Source organism: Arvicola amphibius, chromosome 3, assembly GCF_903992535.2.
Source record: "Arvicola amphibius chromosome 3, mArvAmp1.2, whole genome shotgun sequence".
Classification (NCBI taxonomy): Eukaryota; Metazoa; Chordata; class Mammalia; order Rodentia; family Cricetidae; genus Arvicola; species Arvicola amphibius.
In genome coordinates, this window is record NC_052049.1 from 65,139,245 (window position 1) to 65,166,289 (window position 27,045).

A 27,045-nucleotide genomic window follows, 5' to 3' on the forward strand; every position below is an offset into this window, starting at 1 on the left:
ACACACACACACACACACCAGGGGGAGGATTAATGTTTCAATATAGAAGAACAGCTCTGTGTAGTCCACTGAACTGTATGGACAGAAATGCAGCACAGATAAGAGAACTGTACTAATTTTTGCTCTAGCAAAGCCTTTCTGTAGTAGCAGTATTAATGTTTCTCTCCGAGTCACTCATTCACACATGTGTTTTCTGTGACCTTCTAACTTTCCCTTTTAAGTTTGTCTTTCTTTTTTTCTTCTCCTTTCTACTCTTCCCACCTGTACCACTTACTCCCCTCCTAAAATACAACAGAGACATAAATACTGTTTCATTTATTCAAAATGAACACCTCTAGCTTGAAATCCCATGTTGTTCTAGTGAAATAGTTATACATCAGTAACTCTTGATAGTAAAATATTCCTTTCTAATGTCACCAGCATTCTTTTTCTATTTTCTTAAACATCTTTTTACTACCTATATACCTACACATGAAAATTTATGTAACTTCATTCTTAAATTCTGTGCCAGACAGTGTCTTTAACTATAGTTTAAATGACATTATATTAACTTATAGTCATTTAATACATCTCTGTTTTATCAGACTCAGAAGGCTTGACTGCACAGATTGTCATTGATGCCAATGACGGTGCCCAAGGTGTAATTGAATGGCAGCGTAGCAGGTAAACCCAAGGCTGTGTAAGCTCCTTTCTTAATTCTGGATTCTTCCCAATTACCAAACAGAAGTTATGAGAGAAAAATGAATCTGTTCTCTTGATCCCAGATTTGAAGTGAATGAAACCTATGGCACTGTAACACTGGTAGCCCAGAGGACCAGAGAGGCCCTTGGCGAGGTTTCGCTGTTCATGTATGCCCAGAATCTAGAGGCCCAGATGGGGCTGGATTACATGTGCAGTCCGCAGGTAAGGCTCTGCATAATCTATGACGTCATTTATCAGCACTGTCCTTTGAGAATTGTAGTGCTGTGCATCTTGCATGAATAAATTAATCTTAACAACCACTTTGTACACTATTCCATAGTGAGAGCAGACAGAAGATTTCTATACTGTATGGTTCTCTCTGCTGTAACAAGCCGTTGAATTAAGCTTTAATGCTGTTGTAAATGTTACTCCGAATTCACTATTTTTTGCAGTATTTAATTCTGAAGACTTCTAGGCCATGCGTTAAAAATGTAAATCGTTAGACTCTCCCAGAGTGTATCTCACGCTGCTGGAAAACTTTCCCTCTTCTCTCTTCGTTTTGATTTACTAAGATACTTCAAGCCCTTAAAATAGGTTTAAAAATCTTTTTCTGTTTATCCCCTTTATTCCTTAACCAAATGTTTGCTTTCTTCTACTCTGTAAATTTAACTTGAAATATTTTCAATTTAAACAAAAAGAGATTTGTAAAACCGTATGTGTCTGCACACGCATGTGTGCCAGGAGGATTCCAGAAGGTGTCAGATCACTGGAGCTATACTTTCAGGAGTTTACAAGCTGCATGGTGAAGGTTCTGAGGACCCAACTTGGGTCCTCTGAAAGAAGAGCAAATGCATTTAACTGCTAAGCCATCTCCACAGTCCTTAAAATAGCTTATTCCCCACATCAAGAGTTATATGGTATTGTTTTCTAAACATTTTATGAAAACTCAAAGTCAATTTAAGTACATGGTCTTTTCTTCTATCTTTTTGACTAGATTCTTCATTTTGCTGATGGAGAAAGGAATAAACCCGTGGAGGTTGTGATCCTGGATGATGACATTCCAGAAGGAGATGAAAGGTTTCAGTTAATATTAACAAACCCTTCTCCTGGACTAGAGCTGGGGAAAAATACAATTGGTAATTAGTCATTTCTTTCCCGCAGTCTCCTTTTTCCTGTCTTGGCTTCTGCAGTGTGGAGGCAAGAAGGATGAGCCTTTTCCTAGACTCATAAAGAAAGCCTCCCAAGGGCTGGAGAGATGGCTCAGTGGTTAAGAGCATTGCTTGCTCTTCCAAAGGTCCTGAGTTCAATTCCCGGCAACCACATGGTGGCTCACAACCATCTGTAATGAGGTCTGGTGCCCTCTTCTGGCCTGCAAGCATACACACAGACAGAATATTGTATGGATAATAAATAAATAAATATTTAAAAAAAATAAAATAAAAAAAAGAAAGCCTTCCAAATCCTACATTTAGGTGTCCTGTCAGTGATAACGAGTTGACCCTGTGTGTTTGTGTATATGAAAACAAGGTCAGAGTAGGTTGATACTAGGAGTTGTATTTAATGATTTTCTAATTACTGTAGTTTTATTTAATGTGTAGTCTCTTCCTCAGGATTGGAGTTCTGCTCTGGTTGTGTTTAGCAATGAAAAGAATGATAACGACAGTTCTTCAGTGCTGCGGGACTTACAGAGTAGGAGGTGCTGAAGTCTCCGACATGTCATGAGAGCTTTGATTCTTGAGTTGGAATGGTTTGATATTTTTGCTGTGGGTTAGACACTGTGGTAACTGCTCAACAAAGGCAAAACAATAGTGACACAGAAAACCTCATGAATCTATGGAGTTTTGTACAAGAAAACCTAGGCTCTAGAAACTACAGGGAAACCCTGTCTCGAAAAACCAAAAAAAAAAAAAAAAAAAAAGAAAAAAAAAGAAGAAAACCTATTTATATGTGTACTTATTATAATTTTTTATTCTTTGACAATTTTATATACATTTACAATGAAATATACTTGTATCCACCCACACTTCCCCCCCCCCCCACTTCCCCTTGGATCACTCTCCTCCAACATGTCCTATTATTGGAGGCTGCTTGTTCGTTTCCTGTCCACCCAGACCCGAAATAATCACACAGAAACTGTATTAATTACAACACTGCTTGGCCAATTAGCTCATGCATATTTCTACCTAATTCTTACATCTTAACTTAACACATTTCTATTAATCTATGTATTACCATGAGGTTCATGGTTTACCAGTAAGGTTCTCCAGCATCTGTCTCCTTCAGCAGCTACATGGTGTCTCCCTGACCTGCTTTATTTTTTCCAATATTTTAGTTTTCCTGCCTAGCTCTATTCTGCCCTGCTGTAGGCCAGAGCAGGTTTTTTCATTAACCGATAAAAGCAACACATATACAGAAGGATTTCCCATGCTATTTCCCCTTTTTTGTCCAAATAAAAGGGAAGGTTTTAATTTTAACATAGTAAAATACAAAATGGGTATCAAACAAGAATTATAGTTACAATATTAAGTCTACTTAATCTTTTATCATAACTAAGGAAAACTATAATTACAACTATCTATTCTTTAACTCTATCAAAGACCCCAGAAGGATATAATATTACCCAAGTAAATAGAAAGTGCATTGTAAACAACTTCCAAAACTTTACAATTGACAGAGACATCTCACTGCCTGGACAGTCACCCAAAGTTTTTCTATATCATTGCAACATCCATCTTAAGCCTTCAGGCCCATAGTATCTTGCAGATTTTTCCATGAAGCAGGAAATTTGAAAGATTGTTTCGCCTCTATTGGCAGTTTGTCAGTCACTTTCTTCTGTATTCTGCAGAATGTCTGGCAGACTCTTTCATGAATCAGGAACCCTAAGGGATTGTCTTACCTCTAGGCAAGTTCAGCAGTCATTTATCTGTTTGTCCTTTATGTCCAGTTCATACAGCATAATATCAAGCAGTCCAGGCAATAGCAGTTTCTTGCCCAAATGACTAAAAACCTACAGAAGGAGTCTTTTCGATGCCCATCATTTTCTTGAAGTATATTGGTGCTGCCAGGAACAGATTTGTCTCATTTTCATGAAAAGTCCTAAGTTCTTAAAACATTTTAAATGTCATATTCTGTTAGTCTTTGGCAGATCTGAAGAATACCTATTCATCTGAAATATATCTCTGTATATCTGGAAAACTTAACTAACATGATTACAAGCTTGACTATTATAGATGACTATCTATTTACCTGTATTTTTTAGTTATACATTACATTTTCAAATGAGCTGCACAAACACAATACCTTAATCAAGAGCAGAAATATACATACAACAAAATTGACCTTAAATTTGTATCAGTACAGCAAGATCCATACCAAAGCATTTATCTCTATAGCTTAATTCCCTTTAAATATAAACAAACATTTATAAATGATATTTGGAAATTTGGGCATAGTTTTCTCCATACTTCTTCCTGCTTTTTGTCATACTCCGAGCAGACTCAATCCTGTTGCCTGCCCAGGTGGGGGGGGGGTGCTGAACTTCGGGCATGGTCTCAGCTATGTTCCTCTCCATCCTGAATGGGCACACAAGCACCCAGACCTGAAGTATGTGGTGTGGGCATCAGCCCCAAACATTCGTTGGACACCATGTAGACCCAGAGAGGGTGCTTGTTTGTTTCCCGGATGCCCAGAAATTTGATTAATTACAACACTGCTTGGTTAGTTAGCTCATAAATATTTCTAACTAACTCTTACATCTTGAGTTAACTCATTTCTGTTAATATATGTATCAGCACAAGGCTCATGGTTTACCGCTAAGGTTCTCTGGTGTCTGTCTCTTTCATTCACTACATGACATCTCTCTGACCCCTCTTTCTTTCTCACAGCATTCAGTTTAGTTTTCCCACCTATCTCTAGTCTGCCCTGTTGTAGGCCAAAGCAGTTTTATTCATTACCTAATTAAAGCAACAAATATACAGAATAACTTCGCATACCAATGTCCCCCTCCTAACTTCCCATTATCGCCTTCATATTATTTCTCCTCCTTGTTGTCATCATAACTTTTTCCTCCTGTCATCTTAATACTCAGAGGGTAGGGGCAGGAAGATTATGAGTTCAAGGACATCCTTCGCTTACATATGAAATGCAAGGCTAGCCTGAGCTTCATGAGATTTTGAAAAAAAGCTAATGTAAGTGGGTGGGGCAGAAGCTCTGTGGAGGAACACACATAGCATTTGAGAGGACTGGTACCCATGGTCAGGATTTGCATTGGATTGTTCCAGGGTCGTGACCTCTTATTCAAGAATTAAATAGAATTCACACACATTGCAAAGTAGCAAGGAAGGGTCATTCAAAAGTAAAGAGATAGAACAGATTAGAATTCAGTGTTAAGACTGACATTACATCACATTCATGAGGGTATTATGGTCTGTTGGGGCATCTGTGTGTGGGGTTTAGGAGAAGGGAGAGTTGGGAATCTGGGATGGATACTGTGAGGGGAGATGCTTGGTGGGTTGAGACAGACTTCCCAGTAGTTGAAGGCCTCTATCTTCGTTTCCTGCTCTTGATGGGGTGACTGGTCCAGAGATCCATACTCCTTGGAAGTTTTACTGACCATAAAGTCTACCACCATATTAGTGGATCCAAATTCATTGTCTCAGCAGTAAATGGAGCTTGTCAGAATGTTCATTGAGGACAAATCTACCACAATCAAAATTAGAAGACTAGGTGTCACTGTTTAGGTTGCAGGACATAACCTGATCCCCAGGATAGTCTAAGATGACCATTGGGGACCCTGTGGCACCTGTTATTTCCCTTTATTGGTGTCATATTTTATTAAAAGACTCACTTTATTGAGTCTGGCAGCTATTTCTAGGCAGCTGGTCTCATTCACAGCAGACACACTGAGGACATTCAGCTCTGGGATGTCCTTACCTACATCCCAGTGGGGTTTGTGAGATGGTACCTGGACAGCTCTACAACCGTGATACTACAGTTTTCCTGAGATGCCATCCACAGTTTTTTGAGTAGCAGTAATGGCATGGCAAGGATTGTGGTCATGGGTCCCTCCCTTCATGGTGCTGAAGTTGTGATGGAAAGGGATAGAAGTACAGTTCTGAGCACTTTGTGGTACAGGAGGCACTGCTGACATCTTGAATAAACTTTCATATTCCTCATGTTCATGTCCATCAAAAACTATATTAATTACAACATATTAATTCTCTCTGTGAATTTTCCACCTTTATGTGGCTTTTTAAAAACTCTATTTCTTTTATTTTTATTTTTAATTTTTGGGGTTTTTTTTTGAGACAGGGTTTTTCTGTGTTCTTTGGCTGTCCAGGATCTCACTCTGTAGACCATGTTTGCCTGAATCACATAGAAATCCACCTGTCTCTGTGCCCCCAAGTGCTGGGATTAAAGGCATGTGCCACCACACCTGATTATAATTCTTTTTTAAGGACTCTCTATCCCTTTTCTTTTCTCTCCCAAGCCTATGTATATTTTTAAACACTCTGTAAACCATTTATAAGCTTTTTTTTTTGACTCTGTCTTTAATGTATATCTTTTTCTGATCACAGGAGTCTTTAATTTGCTAATCAATATGGCTAGGATTAAAGCTGCAGCTTTGGCAGCTAGATCCACCCCACTCCTTGGCTTCCTGAGAGTCTAGCTTCATGGTTGAGCTACTGGTGGGAGTCATGTGTGTTTTTCTTTTAACCACAACTCTGTGAATTTTCTAGATCCATACCACCACAAAGAAGCCTGATGCTGGCTGCTGATGAACACCATTTAAGTATTTGTTGGCAGAGCCTCTTAAAAGAGCTGTGAGGTTTTTGCTGCTAATACTGAGTCAGGAAGTCTCTCTTAAAGGAGCTGCACCTCTGCTCGCTGCCAGCAAACAGAATCCACTAGAGACATGCTGCTACCAAAAAGCCGTGCTTAACTCTGCCCTTTTTGTCAAGAATTCCTTCCCAAGCTCTCTCAGGCTTTATGAGGATTTAGTTGCACCACGTTGGTGCCATTTGTAGAAGAAGACTGTGCTTTCATTTTCCAGACACCCAGACCCAAATAATCACACAGAAAGTATGTTAATTACAACACTGTTTGACCAATAGCTCAGGCATATTCCTACCTGGCTCTTATAACTTAAATTAACCCAGACAGCGTATATTATTTTACTATATTCTTATGGAATTTGCACAATTTTGATTTTATATTATTATTTTTAATATAGAAATAAATTTTTATGGATAATTATAATATGTGAGATACTTGTATAAATTTACTTTTCTTCTGAAATGTATACGCTACTACCCTAATTTGTAAAAACAGCCTTTCATTGGCTATTTTTTAAAATTTTATGTATTTATTTATTTTACATCTCAACTGCATTTTCCCTTTCTTCCTCTCTTCCCATTCCTTTCTCCACATCACCTCTATCCCCCTCCCTCTATCTACTAATCCTCTGTTTCTGTTCAGAAAGGGGCAGGCCTCCCACGGTTATCAACAAAGTATGGTATATCAAGTTGCAGTAAGAATAAATACCTCCTCTTGTATACAAGTTAGTTGTTTCTAAGGGTTTTCTTTTTTAATTATTTATTTATTATGTATACAATATTCTGTCTGTGTGTATGCCTGTGTGTATGGCAAGGCAACCCAGTATGAGGAATAAGGTCCCAAAGCATTAGGGATAGCCCTTGTTTCCATTGTTAGGTGTCCCACAAGTAGACCAAGCTACACAGTTGTCACATATATGTAGAGAGCCTATGTTGGTACCATGCAGTATTCTTGGTTGTTGGTTCAGACTCTGTGAGTTTCTATGAGCCCAGGTTAGTTGTTTCTAAGGGTTTTCTTTTTTAAAATTATTTATTTATTATGTATACAATATTCTGTCTGTGTGTATGCCTGCAGGCCAGAAGAGGACACCAGATCTCATTACAGATGGTTGTGAGCCACCATGTGGTTGCTGGGAATTGAACTCAGGACCTTGGGAAGAACAGGCAGTGCTCTTAACCGCTGAGCCATCTCTCCAGCCCCTCTAAGGGTTTTCTTGTGATGTCCCTGACCCCTTTGGCTCCTACAATCCTTCCTCCCTCTCTTGAGCAGGATTCCCTGAGTGTGGGCTAATGTTTGCCTGTGGGTTTCTGTGTCTGTTGTTTCCATCATTTACTGGATATGGCTCTCTGCTATAATGCTTAATCATCAATCTAATCACAGGGTATGTTCAGTTCAGGTTACCTATCTACTATTGTTAGGAGTTTTAGCTGGGGTTATCCTTGCAGATTCCTCGGAGTTTTCCTTGCATCAGGTTTCTACCTGACCCTGAAATGCCCCCACTTCCAGTCATCTTTTTTTAGTACTCCCCCTCCATCCATCATCCCAATACAATTTCTGATGTTCCCATCCCCACCTGCTCTCTTCCATAAACATTAATAATTATTCTAATAATAATTCTCTTTTATTAATCTAACACACACACACACACACACACACACACACACACATATCTTCTATTTCTACTTCCTAGGGATATCTACGGTCTGCATTCCTCTTTGACCCTCCTTGTTACCTAACTTCTCTGTGTGGATTGCAGCATGGTTATTATTTACTTAACAGCCGATATCCACTATGAGTGAGGATATACCATGTTTGTCTTTCTCCATCAGGGTTACTTCACTCAGCATGATTTTTTTCTCGTTCCAACTATTTGCCTGCAAATATCATGATTTCATTGTTTTTAAACAGATGAGTAATATTCCATTGTGTAAATATACCATATTTTCTTTAGCCATTCTTTAGTTGAGGGGCATCAAGGTTGTTTTCAGGATTTGGTTATTACATACAAAACTGCTATTAACATAGTTGAGAAAGTGTCTTTGTGGTATGATTGACCATCCTTTGGGTATATGCCCAGGAGTGGTATGAGTGAGGTAGAGTGACTCCCAATTTTCTGACAGACTACCATATTGATTTCCAAAATGGCTGTACAAGTTTATACTCCCACCAGCAGTGGAGTGTTCCCCTTACTCAACATCCTGTCCAGCATGAACTGTCATTTGTGTTTTTGATCTTAGCCATTCTGGCAGGTGTAAGATGGAATCTCAGAGTCCTTTGATTTGCATTTTCATGATGGCTAAGGATATTGAACATTTATTTAGGTTTTTCTCTGCTATTTGAGTTTTTTTCTGTTGAGAATTTTCTCTTTAGGTCTGTACTCAATTTTAAAATTGGATTATTTGAGTTTTTGATGCCTTGTTTCTTGAGTTCTTTATATATTTTGGAGATCAGATCTCTTTTGGATATGGGGTTGGTGAAGATCTTTCCCCATTCTCTGTATTGCTGTTTTGTTCTTTTGATGGTGTTCTTTGTCTTAGAGAAGCTTTTAAGTTGCATGAGGTCCAATTTATTAATTGTTGAGCTTAGTGTCTATGGTACTAGTATTCTGTTCAGGAAGTTGTCTCCTGTGCCAATGTGTTCAAGACTATTATATACTTTTTTCTGTCAGGTTCAGAGTTTATCTGAGGTCTTTGGTCTACTTGAGTTTTGTGTATGAGGATAAATATGGATCTATTTGCATTCTTCTATATGCTGCCATCCAGTTATGTCAGCACCGTTTGTTGAAGATGGTTTACTTTTTCCATTTTATAAAAAATTATACAAAGGCTTCTTTGTCAAAAATCGGGGTGTCCAAAGGTATGGTGATTTATGTCTGGGTCTTTGATTAGAATTCATTTGATCTAATTGTCTATTTATATGGCAATACCATGCTAATTTTTATTACTATAGCAATGTAGTAGAGCTTGACGTCAGGGACGGTGATCCTTATGGCAGTTCTTTTATTGTATAGGATGTTTTAGCTTTTCTGGGATTTTTGTTTTTCCATATGAAGTTGAGTATTGTTCTTTCAAGATCCATAAAAATTGTGTTGGAATTTGGATGGGGATTGCATTGAATCTGTAGATTGCTTTTGGTAAGATGGCCATTTTTATTATGTTAATCCTTCCAATCCATGAGCATGGGAGGTCTTTCCATCTTTTAATTGATTCTCCAGTTCCTTCTTCCAAGACGTGAAGTTCTTGCCATACAGGTCTTCCACTTGCTTGGTTAGAGTTCCTCCAAGATATTTTATGTTATTTGTGGCTATTGTGAGGGTGCTGTTTTCCTCATTACTTTCTCAATGCTTTTATGATTTGTATATAAGAGGGCTACTGATTGTTTTGTGTTGATCTTGTATCCTGCACATTACTAAAGGTGTTTCTCAGCTGCAGGAGTTCCCTGGTTGACACTATCATGTCATCTGCAAGTAGCAGTACTTTGATTTTTTTCTTTTCCAATTTGTATCTCTCTTCTCCTTTAGTGGTCTTATTGTTCTCGCTAGAATTTCAAGTACTATATTGGATAGATATGGAGAGAGTGAACAGCCTTGTATTGTTCCTGATTTTTGTGGAATTGCTTTGTGCTTCTCTCCATTTAATTTGATGTTGACTGTTGGCTTGTTGTATATTGCTTTTATTGTGTTCCTGATATTCCCAAGACTTTTATCATAAAGGGGTGTTGGAGTTTGTTAAAGAATTTTTCAGCATCAATGAGATGATCATTTTTTTTACATTGACATATTATTGTATGTTGAACTGGCTTTGCATCTCCAGGATAAAGTCCACTTTATGTTGGATGATCTTTTTGATGTGTGTTCTTGGATTCAGTTTGCCAGTATTTTATTAAGTATTTTTTTCATCAATGTTCATAAGGGAAATTGGTCTGTAATTTTCTTTCTTTGTTGAGTATTTGTGTGGTTTAAGCTTCAGGGTAACTGTGGCCTCATAAAAAGAATTCGGCAATGTTCCTTTTGTTTGGGTTTTGTAGAATAACTTGAGGAGTGATGTTATTAACTTTTCTTTGAAGTTCTGGTAGAATCCTGCACTGAAAACGTCCGGCCCATGGGCTTTCGTTGGGAGACTTTTGATGATTGTTTCTCTTTCCTTAGGAGTTATAGGTCTGTTTAAATTGTTTATCTGATTCTGATTTAATTTTGGTAAGTGGTATCTATTAAGAAATTTGTCCCACTCTTTAGATTTTCCAACTTTAGGGAGTGCAGGTTTTTGTAGTATAATCTGATGATTCTCTCGATTTCCTCAGTGTTTGTGTTGTGTCCCCTTTTTTCATTTTGGATTTTGTTAATTTGGATATTCTCTCTCTGCTTTTAGTTAGTTTGGTCATCTCGTTGATTTTCTCAAAGAACCAACTCTTTGTTTCATTGATTCTTTGTATTCTCTTTGTTTCTATTTTATTAATTTCAGTCCTCAGTTTGATTCTTTCCTGCCATCCACTCCTCTTAGATGTGTTTGCTTTTTTGTTCTGGAGCTTTCAGGTGTTCATTCTGTTAAATCATTAGAATGAGATTTTTACAAATTCTTTATGAAGCTGTTAGTGCTGTGAACTTCCTCTTAGCACTGCGTTCATTGTGTCCCATAAATCTGGGCATGTTGTACATTCATCTCCATTGACTTCTAGGAAGCCTTTAATTTCTTTCTTATTTCTTACTTGACCTAGTAGTGATTCAGTTGAACATTATTCAGTTTCCATGAGTTTGCTCATGGAAATCATGAATTCTAATTGGTCTTAATAATAGAAACTCAGAGTCAGCTAACAGGGGTTGAAAGATGAAGAATCAGAGAAGCCAGCTTCTAGAGTGTTCTTACCTCTACCAATGTCCAAATCAAAGGGGCAATCCTGTCTTCAGACTACATCCTCAGAATGATTGCATCCTCAGACTGCATCTGTCTTTCTAAAACCTCAGACTGCATTGCACTCCTGTCTCCTCCTGCCTTACGTTCCTCTCTCCAGCCAGCCATATCACTGCTCTCTCCATCTCCCTCGTTCTGGGATTAAAGGCGTGTGATGCCAAGTGCTGGGATCACCTCAGTGTGAGCTCTGTTTCTCTTTTAGACTGGGTCAATTTTGTGTTGCCCAGGGTAGTCTTGAACAAACAGAGATCTGTTTTTTTCTGTCTCTGCAGTGCTGGGTTTAAAGGTATGTGCCACAACTGCCTGGCCAGTATGACTGACTACTGTGACGGGCTCTGAGTTCTGATCTTCTGGCAAGCTTTATTAGTTAGCTCATAAACAAAACATCACCACAGTAAGCTTTCTGTGATTTGTGTTAGTGTTGAATTCTAACTTTAAGGCATGGTGATCCAATAAGATAGAGGGGTTTATTCCAATCTTTTTATGTTTGTTGATATTTGATTTGTGACTGAGTATGTGGTCAGTTTTAGAGAAGATTTCATGAGATGCTGAGAAGTTATATTCTTTGTGTTTGGGTGCAGTGTTCTATAGATATCTGTCAAGCCCTCTTAAGCCATAGCATCTGTTAATTTCATTATTTCTCTGTTAATTTTCTATCTGGCAGACATGTCTATTGGTGAGAGTGAGGTGTTGAAGTCTCCCACTGTTAGTGTGTGGGGTTTGATGTGTGATTTAAGTTTTAGTAATTTCTTTAAACATATTTAGGTGACCTTGTATTTGGGGCACCAATGTTCAGAATTGAGACTGCTTGATAGATTTTTTTCTTGTGATGAACATTAAATGTCCTCTATCTCTTTTGATTAATTTTAGTTTGCAGACTACATATTCACACACCATGACGTGTGCTCTCCCCACCTAATAAATTAATATAAAAATGAGTGTAAGACTGGTTGCAACTGTCTTCCTGGCTTGTGCCACAGTTCTGTTCCCTTCTAGGTTTTGAACTTCTATGGAGCACCTGTGCATATTCTGTTAGAGGTTCTGTAACATGGGGATAGTAAAAGATTCTCCCATATAGGGCTATGGTGAGAACTGAGTTAATGATGCTTAAGCAGTCAGTTGTGAACGCACTGTCTTTAGGATTTGTAACACATTTGTTCTTCAGTTACTGCCTGAATATTTTTGTTTCAACAGCTTTGATTACTGTCCTTGCGAATGATGATGGCCCTGGGGTTCTGTCCTTTAACAACACTGGGCACATTTTCCTCAGAGAACCAACGTCTCTCTACATTCAAGAGAGTGTTGCAGTGTTAATCATCATTCGGGAGCCTGCACAAGGTCTGTTTGGAACAGTGGCAGTTCAGTTTGTTGTGACGGAAGTCAACTCTTCAACAGAATCTAAGGATCTGATTCCTTCCAAAGGCTTTATTGTTCTAGAGGAAGGTGTTCGGTCCAAGGTAGAGTATGAATCTTTAATATTGTTAATGAGAACTCAAGATTATCTTTAGTATTTTAAAATAATTCTTTTAGAAATGTGCTACAAGTTCTCAAGAAACAAAGCAAAGTGCAACAAAACAAAAACTCTCTTAATGGAGCAAAGCAAGGCACTAGAGTGCGGGGCTCGCATTACAGTGTTATAAAGTGTATACAGAGGCAAGGGGGGACATTTACTGTTAATACAGTAGGGGAGTGTGGGAGAATGTGTGGTTTGCATTTTAGAAATTAAACTCACTTAAATGGTATTCTTCCTTTTTCCTGTCTGTAAGAACATAGCTTCCATCCTTGTCTGTCTGCTACATTTCAGTGAACACACATAACTGCTTGCTCTGGACTACAAATACAGAAATCAGAGAAGTTGAGAAAAATGCTGGATTTGAAATTAGTTTTGAATGCAATCTGTATTCAAAAACAAAACCAAACCCACATACCTTCCAACCTTCCTTTTCTGTAAATACTAACATTTTACGGTTTTGGGTTGCTCAATTTTATTAAAAACATCTTCTTTAGATTTATTTTATTTTTATGTGTCTGGGTGTTTGCCTGTATATATGTGTGTACCACATGTGTGCGTGGTGCCTGTGGAGATCTGAAGGGAAGCATTGGATCCTTTGGAAATAGATTCCAGATGGTTGTGAGCTGCCATGTGGTGCTGAGAATTGAACCCACATCCTCTGGAAGAGCAGCCAATGCTCTTACCCACTTGTGCCATCTCTCTACCCCCTCAACTTTGAATTTTTAGGTACAGTTAAAAATACTTGATTACATTAAATTACACATTTTAGAGCGAAACACAGCACTACATGAGTATACCAACAGTGATTTCACATTAGAGTTCACCTGTTAACTGAAAAAGCCTCTGTTTTCTGTGCTATAGGTTGGACCCAAGGCCTTTTGACTGCTGGCTAACTCAGCTACATCCTCAGTCCTTTTGTGTCCTCTTGCCTGGTCATTTGCTCTGTGTAGATGGGATTGTGATGTAGTTATGTTGATGTCTTCCACAGGGCACTCTGGGAGCACATGATTGCTCCCTATCCGTAGCTGGTTCTTTCCCATTACTGTGCTGGGTTCCACTGCTGAGATTACAGAGCATTTGATTAGTTGTAGTTTGTACCCACTGTGCTTGTCCTTGCTTCTTGACAACCATTTACAGATTGGGATGAGGTTAATGAAATTATGTAGCCTGGATAGGACAAAAGGTCACAGAAATCAGCTCATGCATCTAACATTGCAGTCAGTTTTTGATTTGTTTTGAAAACTTAAGAAAGATTTATTTTTGTTTTAAAATTATGCATATATATTGCTCTGTATGTGACCGTGGCCAGAAGAGGCCATCCAATTTTCTGGGTCTAGAGTCATGGCAGTTGCAGACTCCTGACGCGGGTGCTGGGACTGAGTTTGCGTGCTCTGGAATACTCAGCAGGAACTCTTACTGCTGCAGCGGTGGCGCCGGCCTCCATCCCCATCACTGTCATTGCCACCAACTGTCGCTTTTCAGCCTTTCAGACGCTTTAGGGCAGCAGATCACAGGGCTGAAAACCCCCAAGGAAGGAAAACAAGTGTTGTCAAAATGTTTACTAAAGTTTCCACATGTTTGTTTCGAAAAGAATCATATCCCAGTAACTTTATTTTTTGATTTTGTTTCCAGGCCCTGCACATCTCTGCCATATTAGACACGGAACCAGAAATGGATGAACATTTTGTCTGCATGCTGTTTAACCCTACTGGAGGTGCTAGACTAGGGACCCATGTTCAAACCCTGATAACAATTCTGCAAAACCAGGCCCCTTTGGGGCTATTTAGTATTGCTGCCATTGAGAATAGGTATGGGCTGTTTACAACACATTGCCGTTTTGAAGAAAAACAGGCATCACTCGAATGGAGGAGATGTAGAAGAAAACTAATGTCTGGATAGTTTTTAAATGTCTGGGAGTGGACAAACATTTTCATTTCATAAAATAATTTAGGGATCTAACTTTATTTTTTTAAAATATTTATTTATTATTATGTATACAATATTCTGTCTGCGTGTATGCTTGCAGGCCAGAAGAGGGCACCAGACAGACCTCATTACAGATGGTTGTGAGCCACCATGTGGTTGCTGGGAATTGAACTCAGGACCTTTGGAAGAGCAGGCAATGCTCTTAACCACTGAGCCATCTCTCCAGCCCCGGGATCTAACTTTATTAATAGGCTAAACATTACCTATTTCATTTATTTCTCATCAGATATCTGAGTTATGTGAGAAGAGATTTCAGAATGGCAACATTATTTGACTATATATTGCAATGTGACAGACCTTTAATCATTGTTATGATAAGAGTATTGGAGTGTTACATTTGCATTTTTTATTTAAAAAATCGATCAGTGAATACTTTTGAATACTACAGTCTAGTATCTACAGTGCATAAATTTGTGGGTCTCATTAAGGGTGTACAAACTTTACTGAGCAATAATCTGGTAGTGTGATATGTATGTTGAATATTTAAATATTTAATATTTATACTTTTTCTGCTTTCCAAAATCCATTTGTTTCTCTTTTAGTGCTACCTCTATAGATGTTGAAGAATCCAACAGGAGTGTATACCTCAATGTGTCACGTACGAATGGCCTTGACTTGCCTGTGAGTGTGCTGTGGGAGACAGTGTCTGAAACAGCTTTTGGCATGAGTACGTTTAGCTTTATTTCCATGAACTCTATATTACTAGTCTATTACCAACGGAACAGGACTTGATTCTATAATTTTATCCACAATATTTATTGTGCATTTCATCTTGCAAAGCTTAGAATTTAGACATCGCTAGAAATAAATATAGGAAATAAAAATAAATCTGCATTGCAAATGATAATAATGCTTTTTTTGATAATAATGCTTTAAAGGGGAAATTGGAAGTAGTAAATGTGAGGGCTGAAGAGATGGCTCCATAGTTAAGAGTACTTAATTCTCTTCCAAAGGACCTGGGTTTTGTTCCTAGCACCCATGTCAGGAAGCTCACAACTGCCTTTAACTCCACACAAAGGCACATATGCGCACAGATGCACACACATGCACACAGACACACATGCACATAGTTGCACACAGGCATGCATACACACAGGCCCACACGACCACCTTCATTTTCTTTCTGATATGCTCACTAGTTTCTCTACATAATATATCAAATAAGATAATGTTCAGGTGTGATTATATACCCATAAGTAATGACTTATCTTATTGTTTTAGGGGGAGTGGAAGTTGTCTTTTCTGTATTTCAAAGCTTGTTTGACCAGACTGCATCTGGCTGGTGTTTCTTTACCGTCGAAGATTCAGTGTATGGTGTAATGTTAAGAGAATCATCCTTAGCTGTTTACCGATGGCAAGGGACTTTCATTCCAGTTGAGGTAAACGTTTTTGCTTTATGGTACACAAAATAAAATGGATGTAAAAATTTTGATATAGCATTATTGTTAATATCATTTGTATTTCCTAGGATTTCAATATACCAAGTCCTAAAACTTGTGAGGCCTTTAATATCGGGGTTTCTCCCTACCTTGTCATTACTCATGGGGAGAGAAATGGAGAAAAGCCTTCGACTAATAGTGTGTACACACTCACTTCTGGATTCAAATTATTCCTGGTAAAACATTTTTCATTTTTCTGTAGATTCTTTACTTAAGTGCAATTCAAATCCATAAGATTAATCAAAATGGAAGATGAAATATGTTCTACTTTAAAGTAAAAATGAACTATTTTGCAATTGATGCACATTGTAGCAAATGTTTTAATTCAAGGCTGTTTTTGTCTTCTGGTTAGACTTAGGAATGCGTAAGCTACAAATTAAACACAGTCTCAGATCATAAGGCAGGTGCTAATCCTTCTGCTACTGCATCCTTCCATTGCTCCATTGCTAAGGACCTTTAATGTTTATCCCCGCTCGTCTGCAGGTCCATTGCTAAGGACCTTTAATGTTTATCCCCGCTCATCTGCAGGTGCAGACAATCATCGTTTCCGGAAGCTGTCAAGTACGACATTTCACCTCAGCCAGTCAAGATTATTTCATCATTGCAAGTCAAAGAAATGATTCTGAGTTAACTCAGGTGCGATTCTCCTGAAGTGAAATTCCCCTCTTCTAAAGCATGCTAATCAAATCTGTTTCTCTATGGTCTGTAGGATTTGTGTAACAAAAGCTATAATTTGGTGGTGGTAGTGTGAAATCATACTGATTGGGCATAGTTAGTTTTTGAAGACTAGTGTTAAAATAGATTTTCTTGAGGAGCAAATCTAATAATAGTATGAGCATTTGACTGGAGTCTAATTGAGTTGGGAATCACTGTGGATTGGAATCACAGCTCAACAGGTGTCACTAAAGCTCCACACTCACATTGTGAGTGGGTATTCGGGTTCTGCCACCCATCACACACTGCTCTGGCACTGGCATCTTGTCATCTCAGTCCTTGCCTGGTATTCTTTGTCACTCAGGCTTCCATACATGCTTGTTAGCTCTTTGTTTCCAGCCAGGGGCTCTCCTGCAATGCAGTCGACTAGAAGGAAGCTTACTACTTCCCACAGCACTGGAAACCCAGCCTCATTCTCCTTCCCATCACAGTGGGGCATGACTGTGGAAGCCTGGCCTCTCACACCCATGCCCTTCTTGCCTTCATAGGCTCTCATTAGTTCCCATGCTGCCCTTTTTCTCTCATGGGGATTACTACAGTGAGCATCATATTCAAACCCTGCCCAATTTAAAGAGAAAACTCTCCTCCCTAATACTTCCTTTCTCTGTGATATGAAGAAATCTCCCCTTCCTTGGCCTGAGTTCCATTGTCAACTTGACAGAATCAAGATAAGGTTAGCCTTTGGATGTGACTGTGAGGAATTATCTAGATTAGGTCACCTTCTGTCCAGCAGCACCATTCCACAGGCTGCAATTCTGGAGGAAACAGAAAAGGAAAAGATGTCATGAGCATCCATCTCCGTCTGCTGGCTGTGGATGCAGTGTGACCTGTGGCCTCCAGTTCCCACTGCCCTGCTTTCCTCACTGTAGGGGGCTCTACCCTAGAACTGTGAGCCGAGATCAACTCCTTCTGCCCTGCAGGTGCTTCTCTCTAGTGCTTTACCATAACAACAAGATAAGTAGCTAATATGGCCTCTCGTGCACACCGATGGTGACTGAACTGTGGTTCTCCTGGGATTGCGTGTGTCCTTGAGGTGACTTGAGGTATGGCAGTTGGCATACCTCAGACTTGAAACATCTTTTCTTCAATTTTCTAATTGGATGTCTCTGTATTCTGTTGTTTGACATCTGGTGAAGACATCAAGGCATCAAGAATTTTGTATTTTAAACTTAGTTCACTTTTCTTCTAATTTTTGTTTTCTACTGCCATTACCTCTCTCTATATTTTATACTGATCTCTTCTCAAAAACTTCTCTTTTATCCATTGCGCTATGCACATGCACGTGCGCGCGCGCGTACACACACACACACACACACACACACACACACACACACACACACACAAAGAGGGATGGGGAAAGAAGCAGAGAGAAATTGAGAGAGAGAGACTCAGTTTTATTATGTTTTATTATCACTACCCTCCTAACTAAACAGAAGGTCAGGAGTGTGGGCCTCTTAAATTGTCACAGGTGCTGAATTCTGGGTTGTAAGACCTTTGTGTTTGGACTTTTCCTGCAGGTCTTCCGATGGAATGGAAGCATCTTTGTCTTACATCAGATGTTGCCTGTCCATGGTGTGCTGGGCATGGCCTTGTTCAGCAGAGGAGGCTCTCTCTTCTTAGCTGTTTCCCAGGCCAATGTCCGACGAAATGCCCTTTTATTCACTTGGTCTGGCAGTCAGTTTACTAACTTTGAAGAAGTGTCGGTCAGTGGGATTACACAAGTGGAGGCTTTGTCTTCAGGCGATGATGTTTACTTAGTTTTTGCCAAAAATACCTTTTTAGGTGAGGAAATATGGTGCTTGTAATGTATGTACAGTTACTCCTGAAACCATATAGCATTATGTTGTCTGTTTTATGGAAGATGTTCTCTTTTGATGAGTAGTAGACTTTCTTGATTGAAAGCACTAAAGTCAGTTAGAAATAGATTTTACCAAAAAATGCTTTGTACATGTGACCGTGTGCTGTCCTGAACCATGTACTTTTTGAACTTGTGATCGTGTCCTATGCTGAACCACCGTAGGCTTTGTACCTGTGATTGTGTGCTGTGCTGAACCACCTAGACTTTATACCTGTGACCCTGTGCTGTGCTGAACCACCATAGGCTTTGTACCTGTGACCGTGTGCTGTGCTGAACCACCATTTTAAACTTAAATTCCTATAAGATGAGGAGTAGATGGATAATGTAAAAAAGTGTATAAAGATTTCATAGTCAGTCTTCCAAAAGTTATAATTTTATATGGCTGTGCTTGGACTGTTGTGGGAAATTTATAGAACTGATAGTGTCTAGTGACTTTTTATAAAACTGATTCAGAATATAATCTGCATAAAGGTACACATTTCATCCCTTTCTTTCTTGTGGTATGTCTCAGTGTGTGTGCTTCATGTGACAGAACATGTCTCCTGGTATGTCTAAGTGTGTGTGTGCTTCATGTGACAGAACATGTCTCCTGGTATGTCTAAGTGTGTGTGTGCTTCATGTGACAGAATATGTCTCCTGGTGTGTCTTAGTATGTGTGTGTGTGTGCTCCATGTGACAGAATATGTCTTCTGGTGTGTCTTAGTATGTGGGTTTCATGTGACCGAAGCATGTCTCCTCTGTGTGTCTCAGTGTGTGTGTACTGATATTTCATTTGTATTTTATTAAATAAAGCTTGTCTGAAGTTCAAAGAGTAAAACAGCTGCCCTGGTCAGCCTTACACACCAGGCAGTGGAGACACACACCTTTAATCCCAATAGTCACTAGTTTGCCATGGAAACCAGATAGTAGTGGTGCAGGCCTTTAATCCCAGCACTAGAGTGGAATAGAAGATGGAGGAGAGAACTCTGAGACACAGTCTCCTGAGATTCCTGGAGGCAGGATCGCCATTTCAGACTGAGGTAGAAGTAAGAGTCAGTGGCTGGCTGTTTTCTTTTCTGACCTTCAGCTTGAACCCCAATTTCTGTTTCTGGGTTTTTTAAAACCGTGCAAAAAGTGTATGTGTGCTTCATGTGACAGAAAATGTCTCCTGGGTCTCTCTGTGTGTGTGTGTATGCTTCATGTGGCAGAATAAGTGTCCTGATGTGTCTTAATATGTGAGCGTGTGATTCATGTGACAAATATGTCTCCTGGTGTGTCTGAGTGTTTGTGTTTGTGTTTGTGTGTGTGTGTGTGTGTGTGTGTGTGTGTGTGCGCGTGCCTAATGTGATAGAATGTCTCCTGGTGTGTCTGACTGTGTGTATGCAGTGTGTGTATGATTCATGTGATATAATATGTATCCTGGCGTGTCTTAGTGTGAGTGTGTGTGTGTGTATGTATTTGCTTCATGTGGCAGAGTATGCTTCCTGGTGTGTGTGTGTATGCTTCATGTGGCAGAATATGTCTCCTGGTGTGTCTTAGTGTGTATGTGCTTAACATGATAAAAACAGAAAGGGCTTGCAATGTTCACTGCCAAGTTGAATTGTTAAAATAGATATATTCTATGGAAATTTTTCTTTAATTGAATTTAATGCTTTATTATAGTTCTGTTGTGTAATTTTATCATTTTCTTTGTACAGCTTGTTGCTTTTTATTTCTTAATCATAGGAAATCAGAATTCAGTTGACATTTTCATCTGGGAAATGGGGCAGTCATCTTTCAGATATTTCCAGTCTTTGGACTTTGCTATTGTTAACAGGATCCATTCCTTTACACCAGCTTCGGGAATAGGTAAGAACTTTTCAATTACTAGTCCAGCTTAAACACAGTGTGGGAATGCAGATTGACTCTATTCTCATCAACTTTAGATAGAATGGGAAGTTCTCAGAGCCTATGAATATAATATCAGATCTTTATAATAAACTAATAGTCTATCCAGGCATCCAGAGTTTCAAAAAGATTGATACTTTCTGGTTTATTAATTTTATTTTATGTTGTTTGTGTGTTTTATATGTTTTACCTGCTTTTGTGTGTGTGTGTGTGTGTGTGCCTATAGAGGTCAGAAAACGGCATTGCTTCCTGTCTTTGGGTCTCTGTTGCTGTGTAAATGTATATGTGGCATGTATGTGCAGGTGTGTATACTTGTGTGTGCACATGAATGTGTGTACAAACTGAATGAGGATGTATGTTGTCCTGCTCTGTTACTCCCCTTGAGAAAGAGCTTCTCACTGAGCCTGAAGCTTGGTTGGAAGTCATCAAGCCCCAGAGATATAACTGTCTCCAGTGTCCACAGAGCTTGGCTTGTGGGAGTGCAGGTGTGTGTGCAATCATGCCCGGCTTTTTTATGTGGATACCAAGAGCAGAACCCAGGACCTCATTTGTGCAGCAAGTGTTCCTAGCCCGAGTTATTTCTTTAACCCGTTGTAATGTTATCTAAGAAAACAATTCTCACAAAAGCATTTCCTAGAAGAATGGTGTATTTATTTAATTTCTGGCTTATTAGATAATATCTAGGTAATTTTTAACTTGCTTACTTGTTTTTTCTCTCTGTATTTACGTGTGAGTGAAATAGAAGCATGGTCATACTCACTGTGTACCATGTACCGTGTACCATGTACCGTGTACCGTGGGATGCTTTGAGGCAATGTGACATTATTGTTTCAGTAAGCTATATGGCCTATCACTTCACCATTTCTGTTTGTGTATATGTGATGAAAACTCAAGATTTTGTCTTCTAGCATTTTCTGAGTTTTCAAGTCATTAGTAGTAGTACCGTTAGCACCCTGTACAGTGAGCTCTCCAGAAATTATCAACAGCTGAAGATCTAGTCTGATCAACCTCCTTCCATTTTCTGCAATGGAAGGCCCTGGCAACCACCATTGCACGTATATTTTTACTTAAAGATTTATTTATTTTTTAGTGTATGTGTACACATGCGTGTTCACTGGTGGTGAGCCCATGACACAGTTGCATGTGGAGATGTAAAGACAGTTTTATTCCCACCACACTGTAAAGTGCTGAGTCTACAGAAACAAGCCACCCCACTGCTTTTCTACATGGGATCTGGGGCTTGAACTCTGGCTGGCGGGCTTATGATGCAAATGCTATGATTTTACCTGCTGGTCCATCCCCTTAGCCCCATTGTAAGCTCTTTTTCGAAGAGTTCAAACTTTTAAGACTCTCATGCAGGTTGAGTGCCCTTATAACGAACATCTGAAATCTAAAATGATGTGACAAGTGAAAAATTATGCACACAATACCTTGTTTTAGGCATAAATTAATAAAAATATTGTGTAAGATTACCCTCACCAATATTATAAGATGGAATGTGAATTTTATGGTTTTGGGGTGTTCTGTTTTATTGAGACAAGGTCTCTCTACATAACTCTGCCTGTTTCAGAGCTCACTTTGAAGACCAGGCTGGCTTTGAACTCACAGAGTCCTGCCTTTGCCTAAGTGCTGGGATTAAAGGTGTGTACCACAATGCTTGTGTATTTTATGTGTATAATTGGGATTAATTCTTGGTACATTTTGACCATGTAGTTTTTGAAATCTGAAACATTCTTGTCCTTCATATTTCATATAAAGGGTCCTAGCCTGTAGGAGGGGATTAGTGTCATCTGTCTTTCTGCATCTGCATTCATTCTGTCATAGTATAGCCAGTCACATAGACCCAGGAAACAGGAGTGAGGGAAGCAGTCAGACAGCCTCTCTGGACCTCAGAGGCTAAGTGTCTCAGAACCCTGAGCAGTTCCAGGCTCGCACTCTGAGCATGGATGAGGCAGAGAAGTCTTCAAAGGCGTTTCGGAGGCACACGCTGATCAAAGCCCTTCTCTGACGGTGTCATGTGGATTTTGTGTGAGAATTATGAATGAAATGTGTTACAAGTCCCTAGTGCGACTGAAAGAAGGTCATGAGCTTGGAGGGACTATAGGTGCCTGACAGTTTTATGGACAAGAGATCTAACAATGAGCATTCATGAGGAGTTCTGTCTACTCAAATGTGGGCAGCAAAACTCCCACACTTTAGAAATTATGAGGTTATTAGTATTGAAATTAAGAAAGACTGTAGGAAGAATTCATTTATTGGAAGCAAGCACCAGCGGGTTCCAGGTGGCTGTGGTTTAAGGCGATGGTAACACATTGAGGTGATTAGAGGTGCGGAGGGGAGTCGGGGGATCAGACATGTAGATTTCAGAGACTCCTATGCTTGGAGACAGGTGAAATTGTGCAGTTAAGACATCCAGAGGAAATTATAGGAGGCTGGGAGGATTAGCACAAACTTCAGGAGTCTGCTTCTGCTTCTTTTTTTTTTTTCTTTTTTCTTTTTTTGGTTTTTCGAGACAGGGTTTCTCTGCAGCTTTTTTAGAGCCTGTCCTGGAACTAGCTCTTGTAGACCAGGCTGGCCTCGAACTCACAGAGATCCGCCTGCCTCTGCCTCCCGAGTGCTGGGATTAAAGGCGTGTGCCACCACCGCCCGGCTCTGCTTCTTTTCTTAATGGACATCTAGTTCTTTCTTTCTCTGTGCGGCTTTGTGTCTTTCGGCAGGGTCACAGCAAGCTCCTCTACCATTGAGCTTGAATAAGAGGTTTTCCCTGGTTTTGTTTGTTGGTTTAGTCTTTTTTAGCCAAGATCTCTTAATAAGAGAGAAAAAACATAGTTTCCTTTGTTTCCATGTTTCCTCCTCCTGGACTCTGCATTCCTGATATACCGTCTAATTTTCACGTCGTCTATTGTATGCCTGTGTAAGTGTAAGCTGCCACACTTGTCTTACTGCACCCTAGACCTGGACCGTCCTTGCTGCTCACACAGATGTGGACATGCATTGTCGTGCTGTCCTGTGGTGCACAACAACACTAGCTTTCTTACTCAACAATTGATTTACTGAATAGAATATGTATCTTTCCTTCTGTTTTTTTTTTTTCCAATTTTTCTACCTGTCCTTTAATTTGGGCCCTTGAATGTCTGCTTTTCTTGTAGTTCAGGTTTTCAAATGGATGGACCGTCTACTTAAGTCCCTTATTGGTGTTCACAATGGTTGCCTAATGAGTGTTTTTAAGGAAGAAGTGTACTGCATGGCTGGGCTGTTAATTGAAGTTATAGAATTCCTTTTAAAGATTTTCTTTAAAAAAAATATAATAGGCACACTTTCCAAAAGAATTCAGGGAAAATTCTGCCAGAGGTTTTATGAAGAGCCCATTGTGAGGTCTCTGTTTCTTTTGTTTCTGTGACTTGAAGTGGTAGGCGCATGAAAAGACTGTAGGAAATTACTGAGAATAGCTATTATAAATCCCTGAAAGCTGCAAGTATGCATTAAAGAATGTTCAAAGGATTTCTTATTTTGTGTATGTCAAATGTTTTATTAAAAATGTTAAATTGGAGCCAGGGGCATAAGTTCACATATTTGCTCTGTGGTTAGTTTGACAACTGATTTCTGAAAATGGAAGAGGGAAAATGAACAGGACGGATATTTCAAGAATATATAAGCTTGCTGCTTATTTCCTTTTGGAGGGGGCTTCTTCATTAGTTAATAGATTTAAATGTGGCAATCACAGTGGCAGAGCCTGTGGGAACAAGGCCAGCTCAAATCACGTCTTGCAAAATGTAGTGTGTACTAGGATAAAGAGATGTGTGTATGTGTGAATACCTGTGTGACAAATAGGATTGTAACTGTAACAGATAATTCCCAAGAAATAATTTAATAAAATATTGGCAAAGACTTGAGCTGGTTAATGACCTATCTACAAAGCTCTCTTCAATAATCACGGGATTAGGAATTTATCAGTTAAATAGGAGACAAGAAGTTGAGCTGAAGATGAACTCTAGGCAAAGCATTCAAACCCTGCAAAGAGGCCAGGTAGAGGAGTGAGCAGATACTTCTGGAAACAACCAGAAAGAGCCTGATGTAATCCAAACACGAGCAGTGAGGGATCAGTGGCAAGAAGCGTGAACAAAGAAAGATATTAAGCCAGTTAAAAGGAGCAATTGAAGGACTGCTATCTTTATCCTAAAACTTAGAGTGCCTTTTGTGGGAAGGGATGGAGGGAGAAAAGAAAAAAGGGAGTCAGAGAAACAGAGAGACATAGATACAGAGATAACTCAACTCTCTTTGTTGACTACTTTAAAAGGGAAGATTTTTAAATGTCATGGTAGAGTTTGTTGTTTTTGGAACATCAATAATTTTACAAAACTTTGTGCAAAGTATTTGCCGTTTAAAGATTCTAATAAATTGACATTTTCCCCGATCTTTGCCTTTATGCAACTCTTAGTAACATGCAACAGTACCTAAATTAGTTAATCTAATTAATGATTTAACAGTAGAGAAATAGTAATGACCATGAGTTTTGATGTGTAAGAGCCAGCCTGTTAGGCTTCCCACTGTAGCCAATGGCTAACATATGAGAAGGTTGTCAACCTTTCCGATTTTGTGTTATTTTAATGCTGACTCAGTCTTGTTTCCCAGCCTTCTGCTCTGGAGTACTTCAGTCAGCACCAGAAGTTGCATGTTTCTCTGTGGTTCCCCAGCCCCACTCCATCTGTGTCTGAAGAGTGGTAATTATTGTATGTAGCATTTGAAACCACTGCTTTCCTAGCCTGTGTAGCTGTACACGTGCCATTGCTATGAACTAACTAAAGTATGAGCACTGGTAGCATCAAAAGTGCTCCTGCAGAGTGTGTTCGCAGGGTCACAAGTCCGTTCGTATTCTTTGCATTGATTAAGTATCTTGAATAATTTGCCAAGTGGAAAATACATATTTTGCTTCTATTTAATATTGAAAACTTCAAATGTTAAACAACAGGAAAACTTCAATCTACAGGAATTATTAAATATAGTTAAGAACAGTTATGCAGATTAGAACTCCTATATTGGAATTAGAAACTTGTGTTGGTGAGGTGGCTTAGTTAGTAATGCTGTTGCCATCAGGCCCACCAGTCTGAGTTCCATCCGAGAACCCATGTGGTAGAAAGGAGCCAGCTCCTGAGAGCTGTGCTCTGAGCTCCACATGCCCCTGGCATGCACACGCCACCCACTGTGGTGTGGACAAAGTAAATGGGGGAAAATTTAAACAACCACGAACGTGAATACTGTGCAGCAGCGCATTGGCCATGTGCCGTGTGCCACACTTCGATTATGGAACAGGACGAGGTCAAGCTCCTGCTCATTTGCTCCAGCTGTCGATTATAAACATGTGCGGTGGCGACTAGAGGAGAAAAGAGGAAAGTGAAATATTTTGGGGTGGCATAATGAGGGTTTTGTGCTTTGAAACGTTACTTTTATCTAAGTTTAGATATGAACACAAATGAATCCAAATCCATTTTCATTTTATCCGCCAGTAACTTATTTTCCTGAGCTGATGTGTGCACTTTGTCAAGCTGAATTGGTCAATGCACAACACCCAGCAATTTCTTATATCTTGTTGTTTCAAAAACGGAAACAGATTTGCTTTAGTCTAGAAATCAGTCTGGAGCCTCGAGAGTTGGAAAGGTTTAGCTTTGGAGCCACGAAGGGAGCCTGCGTGGGCAGAGGACGCTTCAGTCCTGTCCCTTTTCTTTCCTCCTTCCAGTTCACATCCTTCTCACTGGCCCAAATCAGTCTGCGCTTTACTGCTGGAATTCGGGGCGGAATGAGTTCTCCTTTGTTCTGGATGCACCTGCTGCTCATGATGCAGCTTTTGTTACAGTGAAGTCGCTTAATTCAAGCAAAACTTTAATTGCTTTTGTGGGAGCTTCTCACTCACACTTCTACGAGCTGACTTACATCTCCAGCCAGTCTGACTTTATTCCTAGGTAGGTTCAATGCCTTTAATCTAACCACAGCTTGGTATGGCACCAAATTTCTCCATCTCATTGACTGAGTTACTGCTTAACATAGAATATAAGAGCTATTACTAAGCTGGAAATCTGCTCATTATCCGTACTTTTAGTATCTAGTCTACCAAGCTAATCAGTATTATATAAATATTTTGTATGAAAATTTTGCTTTTGAAACATTTTGATGCTTGAAAGACAGCATTACTCAGTGTGATAAGAGTTATATCATTCATTGGTCATCACTGACTTCTTTTCTATGGCCTTC

General features: G+C 39.4%; 1 protein-coding gene across 1 annotated transcript in view; it reads left to right on the plus strand.

The window, feature by feature from the left end:
• The window catches only part of Adgrv1 (adhesion G protein-coupled receptor V1), a 536,429-nt gene that overhangs the window by 116,273 nt on the left and 393,111 nt on the right, over positions 1 to 27,045 (plus strand). Inside the window, exons 40-51 of the mRNA XM_038323536.1 lie at positions 585 to 663; positions 765 to 903; positions 1,676 to 1,817; positions 12,618 to 12,880; positions 14,569 to 14,744; positions 15,465 to 15,589; positions 16,144 to 16,301; positions 16,391 to 16,537; positions 16,890 to 16,997; positions 18,593 to 18,857; positions 20,638 to 20,760; positions 26,534 to 26,756. Of these exons, the coding sequence (XP_038179464.1) occupies positions 585 to 663; positions 765 to 903; positions 1,676 to 1,817; positions 12,618 to 12,880; positions 14,569 to 14,744; positions 15,465 to 15,589; positions 16,144 to 16,301; positions 16,391 to 16,537; positions 16,890 to 16,997; positions 18,593 to 18,857; positions 20,638 to 20,760; positions 26,534 to 26,756 (1,948 nt within the window). The remainder of the gene's footprint in view (positions 1 to 584; positions 664 to 764; positions 904 to 1,675; positions 1,818 to 12,617; positions 12,881 to 14,568; positions 14,745 to 15,464; positions 15,590 to 16,143; positions 16,302 to 16,390; positions 16,538 to 16,889; positions 16,998 to 18,592; positions 18,858 to 20,637; positions 20,761 to 26,533; positions 26,757 to 27,045) is intronic.